The sequence below is a fragment of the Thamnophis sirtalis genome, unplaced genomic scaffold (assembly GCF_051295495.1).
Source record: "Thamnophis sirtalis isolate CommonGarterSnake01/CBP01778 unplaced genomic scaffold, rThaSir2_p1.2 scaffold_4, whole genome shotgun sequence".
Classification (NCBI taxonomy): Eukaryota; Metazoa; Chordata; class Lepidosauria; order Squamata; family Natricidae; genus Thamnophis; species Thamnophis sirtalis.
Window position 1 is genome coordinate 113,366,170 of NW_028261384.1, and position 10,519 is coordinate 113,376,688.

Consider the following 10,519-nt stretch of genomic DNA (forward strand, 5'->3'; position numbering starts at 1 on the left):
AGGGAAGAGGAGGCAGCAGTGGCCAGGAGGGCCTTTGCACACATTTGAGTGTTGCACCAGTTGCATCCATACCTGGACCAGGAGGCCCTGATCAAAGTAATTCATGCCCTTGTAACCTCTAGATTAGACTACTGTAACGCATTCTACGAGGTTCTGCCCTTGAAGACCATTTGGAAACTTCAACTGGTGCAGAATGCAGCTGCACGGGTAATAACAGGTTCTATATATCTGGCAGGGACGTGCAGTCACTAGAGGCAAGGGGGTCGTGGCCTCACCAGTCATGAAGAAAAGTAAAAGAATTTTAAATAATTTTTTAAAAATAATTAAAGCCAAGGTAGTTGCTGCCAGATTCACAGTGACTTGGAACAGTGCTTTGTGTAAACCATAGGCGGAGGCCAGAGAACTAGGGGCCTCTTTTGCATAAGGAATTTTTCACCTTTTAAAAGTTAAGCAAGGGTTAACAAGCAAAAAATTCCTTATGCAAATGAGGCATGTATTCTCTCGCCTCCTGTTAAGGGCATTTTTAGAGGCTTTTTAGAGTTCTCTGGGAGCAACTAGTTCAGTCTGACAGAGCTCTGGCCTTTCATGAGGGGAGGGCGGGGCAGGGCAGGGAGAAGCAGAGTTGAAATCGTCCCTAAAACAGCTGGAAAAGGTCCGTGTGTGGGGAGGGGGGAGGAATTCAAAAAGTTTGATCGGAGGGCAGCAGGGGAAAGGGGGATATGGCAGAGGAGCTGCTTTGAAGCCTTTGGAAAATATATCCAATCCAACTTCTGTGTTTGTGTTTGAGAGTGAGTGAATGAGAGAGGGATCAAAGTTCTCTGTGTCCATGTGTCTGTTTGAGAGAGGGGGGAGGGAGGGAGAGAGGGAGGGAGGAAGGAGGGGGAGGGAGAAGAAAAAGAATGGGAAAACTTATTTTGCAAGGGGGAAAAATGCTGTCGCTTTAAATCGGAACTGAGCATGCCTGGCTGTGGAATTCTGGGAGTTGAAGTCCACAAGTCTAAAAAGTACCTCACCAGGCCTAAAGCTGACCACAAGTCACTGATATCTGGCACACCTAAAACATTTCACTCCTCAGAGTCAGCTACACTGATTGTCAGTTTGTTCCCAGGTGAAATTTAAGGTTCTGGTGGTTATCTATAAAGCTCTACATGGCTTTCGACCAGGTATCTGAATTTTTTTTATAGTCTTTTCTACCAACCAGCCAGGTAAAATTGGATGTGCATCCTTTACATTCTATTGAATATCAGGGGATATTCTGGAAGGGCCGGCAACAGCCTATGCTGCGCCCTGATTGGCTGGATGCAGCATAGCCTGTTGCTAGCCAGTTACAGCCCCTGATTGGTTGGTCAATTCTGACAGTTGCTCTGGTTTTGTATAAATACCCTGGCGCATTACCGGGGAGTTTGAATCACTGTCATCTATGTTCTGAATAAACAGCTTGTTCTTAACCATGGCTCCTGCGTATTCCCTCATGATTTAAAAACTGGCGACGAGGATGGGATAGCGATTCCCGCAGAGCCTGGAACAAAAGAGAATGAGCCAGTCACAGCCACGCAAACGCTGGGGAAAAAAACTTTCTTTTCTTTCCCCTTTTCTTTACATTCCTCTGTTTCCTCACAACTGGCACAACCCAGTTGAAGGAGCTGCCGCCCAAGGCCAGCTTGCGCTCAGCAGCAGCAGCAGCAGTAGCCACCGCCATTGGAGCCTGCCTGCGTCTATGCCAACTTGAGCATCACTCAGGCGCAGCCTCCGTCCCGTCCGAGGGGGCTTCCCGCACTCACCCTCTGCTGGAGCCGCTGCCGCTGCTCAAGGATGAGCCACGGATCGTGACGGCTCAACCTTGGCTGGAGCCTGACTGCCACCTGCCTGCCTGCAAAGCCCTGCCTGCCTCCCAAAGAGCATCCCGAGGAATCCCAGGAAGGCCAACGCCGCCGCCGCTTCCTCCCAAAGAGCACTCGATCCCCAGGACGGCCCGACGACGACGCGTCCTCCGAAGCCTGTGCTTCCTCCGAAGCCCTCGCCACCTGCGCGCCTGGCTCCGCTCGCATCACCTCTACACCACCAAAGCCGCTCGCTTGCCTCTCCAACCTAGCGCTTGCCTCTCATGTAATCAAAATCAGTAAGAGCTCGTGAGCATCCTAGCAACCTTAACAGCTTTACTCTGCTGCGGATCTTCTCTCCTCTGGGCTTATATAATAAGTATCTGAATGGCCATTCCTTGTTCCACACCCAGGCCCGATCTTCTCTCTTCTGGGCTTATATAATAAGTATCTGAATGGCCATTCCTGGTTCCACACCCAGGCCCGACCTACTCCTCTGGAAATTCCATTGAAAGGGCCTGACCTCCTCCTCTCGGTTTTTGCTCGCAGCCCCTCCTCGTCAACAGAGAGCCTTCTGAACCGCAACGTTCCGCAGACAACCGATTTCTGTCCTGGGCCGAGTTACGGGCCGCCTGGACTTCTTTGGGCCTTCCCCACCAAGTAGACTCACCAGCACTCCATCTTCGGCAACAACGATGAGGACTACTATGCATGCTCCATTAGGGGAGCATGCGCAGAACTGGGGGAGAAGGATTAGGGGAGCATGCACAGAACTGTGGGGGAAGGAGTAGGGGAGCATGGACAGAACTGGGGGGAAGGAGTATTGAATATCAGGGGATATTCTGGAAGGGCCGGCAACAGCCTATGCTGCACCCTGATTGGCTGGACGCAGCATAGCCTGTTGCTAGCCAGTTACAGCCTCTGATTGGTTGGTCAATTCTGACAGTTGCTCTGGTTTTGTATAAATACCCTGGCACGTTACCGGGGAGTTTGAATCGCTGTCATCTATGTTCTGAATAAACAGCTTGTTCTTAACCATGGCTCCTGCGTATTCCCTCACGATTTAAAACATTCCATCAGCCAAAGAATGTCAGCTGACAGGGATTAGAAGGTTAGCTTTTCTGCGGTGGCCCCTCTTCTGTGGAACATCCTCCCAATATTACAATGGCACCAAGCCCTTCATAAAGCTCTTAAAAACTGGTTATGTTTTTGAGCCCAGGGAGCTACATACACCAAGAGAACCATCCCCTGACTATATTGTTAATGAGACAGATATCTAGTTTACATAAATTAGGTATGTTTTTTTTTTACTTTTAATGTTTTAAAATGTTTTTATGATTTAATTGTAGTATATGTTTTGAGTTATTAGTTAATCGAGTACGTAAACAACTTTAAGAATACAACCAAGCTCCAAGAGCACCAAGGACTCCACATTACAGAGAGATTTGAACTTATTTAAAAGTTGCTTGTTACTGCTTATGGATTTAAGATATATCAATTACTTGGTAAACTGACTACCTCTTAATTGTAGAGTCAAGAACCATATGATTTTTTATAGTAATTTTTTTCTGTTTGCAAATAAGTTATAAGAATGCTAATATATACATATTTCCCCCTTTCTGGGCCAGACATTGCCTACTTCTCTATGTACTAAGAGGTGCCTCCCTGGTAATTTCAGGAGAAAGCAGGAGGGGAAACAATTTTGCTGCTTTGATTGTCTTCCATGTCCTAAAGGGAAGATGTCAAGCCTGATTGGTAAGAGACATTATGAAATAAGATATTATAATACTGCAGGATATACCAAGCAGATCCATTAATATGTAAATATGGAATTTGGGTTATATTCTTTTATGGATAATTGTGAGACAGTTATTGAGTTTTGCCCCATATTATGATCTTTCTTGCCACAGTTGTTAAATGAATGTTCAGTTAGTAAGTGAATCTGGCTTGCCTGTTGACTTTGTTAGACAGTCATAAAAGGGGATCACATGACCCTGGAAAATAGGAAGAGTCATAAATATGAACCAGTTGCCAAGAATCTGAATTTTGATCATGTATCCATGGGGATGCTGCTACAGTCAAACGCATGAAAAATGGTCATATGTCACTTTTTTCAGGGCTATTATAACTTTGATTATAATGCTCATGTGAAATAAATAGTTGTAAGTCAAGGACTACCTATTTATTTTATTTATTTAGAAAATTTATATGGCCCCCCACTCACTGTCAGTGACCTTGGGTGCCTTACGAAAAACCCCAATATACAATAATAAAACCCTATAAGCCCATCACCTCCTTGGTAATAGCAATCATCTTGATGAATGCCATCCTACTCTGGCATCCTCAAGCTAATTGAAAAAAACAGATGTTCGGGACCTTGTGAAAGAGTGTCAAAGTAGGACCTAGGGAATGATGTTACAAAGTGAATGAATCACTTTGGAGAAGACCCTTCTTTAGGATCCGACTAAATGTACTTCCTTAGAAGAGGAGAAATGCAATATTTTCTGCCTTTCTGCTCTGGTGGGTTGGGAGGATGTAAGAAGGGAGAGACAGGCCTTCAGATAACCTGATCTCAAGCCATATAAGGCTTTAAAAGTAACCAATACCTTAAATTGTATCCAGAAGAAAATTGGCAGCCATTTTGAAGACACATATGCAAAACTGGGCCTGCCAAAAATCATATAGGCTGTTGCATTTTGAACCAGTTAGGGTTTCTAGACACTTTTCAAGTGAATATAGAACTTAAATGCACTCATGCCTCTCATCACATGTATGTGAGAGTTTTTCTCCACCAAAAATTATGAATCAAGAGCAAAAATAAAATTTATTATGGTCAAGGTTTTATTTTTTCACACATATCTGCCTGAAAATATGGAATACAGGAATATTATCTACAATTGATCAGCTATCTCGGAATTCTACGTCCCAAAAACCAATTATATTTTCATTTACTTGTAGGCTTGGGATATTAAGTATTTATTCAATCTGTCCAATCAAATTCTTCTTCATGCATGGAAGACACAGAGTTTCATCTCTACGTATATTGTTTCTATTCAAATTTTTATTAAAGAATTTGAATATAAACAATATAGATACAGATACAGTAGATACTGATGTTTGATCACCTAATAAATTTATACTAAAAAAGTTTTGGTATTAAAACTATGCTATTAATTAAAGTTCATCCTAAACAATTAATGAGCTTATTACTAATCTCTTAATTTTCATTTATTAACCAGTACACCAAATGTTGAAAGATAGCAATAAGTACAAAAACCAGCTGAAAGTATTGGTGCCACGGATGAAATCATGGAAAAAGAAGAAAGACACTAAAAATCATATACAATAAAAAGTATAATGGAATTATAATACAGGAATATATATATTTTTTTAAAAAAAAACCTTTTACAGATATGGATGACTGTTCTGAATGTCCAGAAGACCAATATCCAAACAAAGACCAAGATTCATGTATTCCAAAGAGAATATCTTTCTTATCCTATGAAGAACCAATGGGAAGAAGTCTAGTTATTCTGGCTCTCTCTTTTTCTTTTTGCACAATATTGGTGTTGTCAACATTTTTGAAATATCACCATACTCCCATTGTCAAGGCCAATAACCGAAACCTGACTTACATTCTGCTCATCTCCCTCCTTCTCTGCTTCCTTTGCTCACTGCAGTTCCTTGCTGCACCTGGCAATATAATATGTCTCTTCAGACAAATTAGCTTTGGCATCATCTTCTCAGTGGCTGTGTCTTGTGTTCTAGCAAAGACCATCACTGTGGTTTTGGCTTTCATGGCCATCAAGCCAGGATCCAGAATGAGGAAATGGGTGGGAAAAGGCCTGACCACCTTCATTGTTCTTACTTGTTCTCTGATTCAAGCAGGCATCTGTATTGTGTGGCTCTTCACATATCCCCCTTTCCCTGATGTTGATAACCATTCAGAAACTGAGGAAATAATAATGCAGTGCAATGAAGGCTCAACTACTATGTTCTACTGTGTTCTTGGTTATATGGGCTTTCTGGCAGCTGCCAGTTTCACAGTAGCTTTTTTCTCAAGGAAGCTTCCCAGTAGTTTCAATGAAGCCAAATGTCTCACATTTAGCATGCTAATCTTCTGTAGTGTATGGCTCTCTTTTGTTCCATCCTACCTGAGCACCAAAGGCAAATACATGGTGGCTGTGGAGGTTTTCTCTATTTTGACTTCCAGTGGTGGATTGCTGGGCTGCATATATTTTCCCAAATGTTATATAATTATTTTTAAGCCAGATCTAAACAACAGGGAACAACTTATTAAGAGAAACTCTTAATAAATGAAATTGTTATTTCTTTTTTTTTTTTTTTAAATCTTCAGCAACTTATTTAGTAGAATAGAAAATTTTCTGCTCATTTTTAATGGAATATTTAATATTAAATTTAATACTAAATATTAAATATTATATGTAGTAGGGTTATCTATTGGTCTCTGTTGTCATATATAGGTAGAGTATGAAGCAAGCTGTAGAATAGTATTTTCACATGTTATGATTTTATTTGAATAAATATCAATAACATTTGTAGAAATCAACAATTGATTGTAAGAAGCTTTTAAAATTAGCTACTCTTTTTCTCTGTTTCTTTAATAAGTATATCAGGAGTATATGTGTTACTAGGATCTTTATTTAAAAAAGGCAGTCTTATGATGCATCTAGTCTTGTAACCTAGATACATATGTAGACAGGAAACATGGATCAGCTGAACTAGAAAGAACCCCATTTAAACAGAATGAACCTTGTGGGTTTTTTGTAGATTTTTTTCTTGTTAATTGTTATATTGTATTAGAAAATATTATAAAATGTATAGAATAGCTGAAACCATTTGTTTATACCAAACTAGAAATTGTGATAATTCAGATAAATTAATTCTTTAATGTGAGGAAAAGGTTTTTATCGATATTCTGTATAATTTTCACATGATTTACAATGTTTATAAACATTTATATCTTAAAAATCAAACTGTAATTATTAGTATTTGCTCTGATGTATTGATATATTGAGTATATGGACACCATCCTTGCTTGATTTTGGTTAAACTTATGTTGTGAATATATGTTGTTAGCTTTGTCAATGCTGTATATTTTCCAAGTTTATATTGGAGGTATTACTGGAATTGTATTTCCCAGTTAATACAACTGTGAACAGAATAGAAATAGAAATCACAGTAGCAATAGCATTTAAACTCATACACTGCTTCACAATGCTTTACAGCCCTCTCTAAGCTATTTACAGAATCAGAATGTACCTTCTTTGTAGGAATTCCTGGCATATGACCTCTTTTAGTGAAGTCTTGAAAAATATTGAGCTTGTTAAACAGATAAATATTAACAAAATAAATACAGACCATCTCAATACATAGAAAGATACATACAGATTCCATCTTACTAAAATGCAATAATGATTCAGTTACAGTTTTGTTCCGTACAGCATCAATATTCTCCCTCCCTCCCTCTCCCTCTCTCTCTCCCGCTCCCTCCCTCCCCCTTACCCCCTCTCTCTCCTGTATGTAATGGCATGGGTATATGTGTTCTATCTATGGGTATGGATAGATATACTGTATATTTTCCTTTGCGAGTAGGCCACAGAATTTCACTTTTAACGTGTGCCAGTGTGCTGACAGTATAAAATGACAATGAAGGTTCTCTTCTCTTCTCTTCTCTTCTCTTCTCTTCTCAACTCATCTTATCTTATTTTATCTTATCTTATGATGCAGCCAAACCAAGAGAAGGTGAAATATGCAAAAGAGAATGTGATGTTTTGTACGTGTGTGACTTCCACAAAACTGTCTAAGAAAATAGACTCAACAGGCATGGGTCCTTCTCCAATTACTAAGCAAATAAACCCAGTAGAATTTGATTTAAAATTGCCAGCATCAATGAAAGTTCACTATGTATTCCACTGCTCTTCACTTCTGCAAGTGGTGGTCCCCTGAATTCTGAGTTCACAGATGGCTTCCCTTTCCCCTATGGGTAAATGTATGGAAGAGGGAGCAAAACTCCAAGATGAAGGTGGTACTAAACGCAGAGAGAAATGACCTGAATACCCAATACACTGGAAAGTTACCTAGAGTTTGAGAAGCCATGCTAGGCAGCAATGGATGTACATGTACTACAATTGGTGCACTGCTTTCACAACCAATACCCAAACAAAAGCCATTCTTGGTGACCACTAACCTTCCAGGACTTAGGCATTGACCAAGTTGAGCAGAAGGACTTTTTCTATGGGATAGATGACACCCTAGGGATATCAACTTGGGGAAAATGGAAGCAACCAAATAGAAGGCTTGAGGAATAACCAAGATATTTGGGAGCTGTGTGGGACAATCAGATTCACAATGAAGGTGTTGCAATCACCTCTGTAGGCACAGCAGAGTTACTGAGTGCCTTGTGCCATTTTGGGAGTTAACTGACAGAAGATGGGAATGACAGAGGCCATAACCATCTTCCCCTGAGAACTTGAGAGAGGCAGATGACTCTGAGTGGGAGGGTGATGTAGGTATATAGTAAGCCATTGCTTGACCAGGCAAAGATTTGCTGCCTAGGGAATAGTCTGATAAGAGCTAGGAGAGACCACAGTTACATAGAGGGTGGAGTAAGAGATTCAGAAGGGCCTGTTCCTAAATTATTGAGTTGTAAAAGTGTCAGCAGGAGAATTTTACTTTCATACTTGCAAGATTCTGCTAATATACAGTAAAGTAGAATTAGGTTCCTGGGTTGGAATTTCTTATCTGGTCCACCTAGTATGACTGACAGGAATTAAGAAGCACTTTCTAAGATGAAAAAAATTTAAATTGTCACTTTTGGGGAGAATCCTTATGAATATTTTGCCAAGAATTATGTTATGGTTTCAGATAATACCTGATTATAAATGATACAACTGATGTATTATTTAAAGATAATGGAATGGAATGGAATGGAATGGAATAGAATAGAATAGAATAGAATAGAATAGAATAGAATAGAATAGAATTCTTTATTGGCCAAGTGTGATTGGACACACAAGGAATTTATCCTTGGTGCATATGCTCTCAGTGTACAATATAGGAAAAAAAGAAAAGAGAAAAAAACATTCATCAAGAATCATAAGATATAACAGTGATAGTCATAGCTTACTAATAAGAAATCAATTCATATTAGGAAACAGTATATATCATAAAAATACAAACAACATGGTTATAGACATGAGTGGGAAGAGATAGGTAATAGGAAGGATAAGAAGAATGATAGCAATACAATCTTAGTAAATAGTTTGACATTGTTATGGGAATTATGGCAAAAAGTTATATCTAACTTTATATAGCAAGGAAAAGATAAATATAAAGTTTAACAAGATGAAAATGAAAGATGTGGACTGGCTTTTATTGGATTTGAAATTGTATTTTGTTGCTTGTTGTTTGGTCTGGATGAAATAGTGCTGACAAGAAACTAGACATTTTTACAGTTAGATGGTCATGACCTGAAATTTGGATGCAGTGGTATTTAGGGTGTGATTAATTTAAAATTAATGTAGATTTTAAAGAGGATAGTAGATGTGTTATATTGAGCATTTCGAATAGATATAAATCTAGGTTGGGTCCACAAATACTTTTATCGATCTCAGCTCAAGAAACATTGTCCAATATGCGGACGATACACAGTTGTATCTGTCCGCCCCGTGCCAACTCAATGAAGCGGTGGACGTGATGAACCGGGGTCTAGAGGCCGTTAAAGACTGGATGAGAGCAAACAAGCTGATACTCACCCCAGACAAGACCGAGTGGCTGTTGTGTTTTCCTCCCAAAAATCTGACCAACATACCATCACTCAGGCTGGGGGGACAAAACTTACACCCCTCAGAAAGGGCCCGCAACTTGGGAGTCCTCCTGGACCCACAGCTGACTTTTGACCACCATCTCTCAGCTGTGACCAGGGGGGCATTTTCCCAGGTTCGCCTGGTGCGCCAGTTGCGGCCCTACCTGAATCGGGAGGCCCTCACAACAGTCACTCGAGCCCTTGTGATCTCCAGGCTGGAATACTGTAATGTGCTCTACATGGGGCTGCCCTTGAAGAGCATCCGGAGACTTCAGCTAGTCCAGAATGCGGCCGCGCGAGTGATCGTGGGCGCACCACAGTTCGCCCACATAACACCGATCCTCCGTGAGCTGCACTGGCTACCTGTCGATCTCCGGGTGCACTTCAAGGTCCTACTCACCACCTATAAAGCGCTCCATGGTAGTGGATCTGGCTATTTGAGAGACCGCCTTCTGCCAATTACCTCCCTGCATCCCATCAGATCGCATAGAGTTGGCCTCCTCCGTATTCCATCCACCAGTCAGTGCCGACTGGCAACTACCCGGAGGAGAGCCTTCTCTGTTGCGGCTCCGACACTATGGAACAATCTCCCCGTGGAGATTCGTACCCTCACCACCGTCCAGGCCTTCCGCACAGCCCTCAAGAACTGGCTAGCCCGTCAGGTCTGGGGCTAAGCCTATTTTCGCCCCTCCCGAATGTTGAGTGAATGTTGAGTTTTATTGTTTAATTTATTTTTGTTCACATTTCTTTTTGCACTGTCCTACACTCCCTTTCCTTTGTGATTGTAAGCCGCCCTGAGTCCCCTCAGGGAAAAGGGCGGCCTATAAATGTTCAATAAATGAAAAAAAAATGAAATGAAACATTTCATGGA

At 40.9% G+C, this 10,519-nt stretch overlaps 1 protein-coding gene across 1 annotated transcript in view; it reads left to right on the top strand.

Annotated features, from left to right (window-relative positions):
- LOC148046256 (vomeronasal type-2 receptor 26-like) overlaps window positions 1-6,133 on the top strand; it is an 8,529-nt gene extending 2,396 nt beyond the window's left edge. Inside the window, exons 3-4 of the mRNA XM_087714625.1 lie at window positions 3,449-3,575; window positions 5,232-6,133. Of these exons, the coding sequence (XP_087570751.1) occupies window positions 3,449-3,575; window positions 5,232-6,133 (1,029 nt within the window). The remainder of the gene's footprint in view (window positions 1-3,448; window positions 3,576-5,231) is intronic.
- The last annotated feature ends 4,386 nt before the right edge of the window (window positions 6,134-10,519 follow it).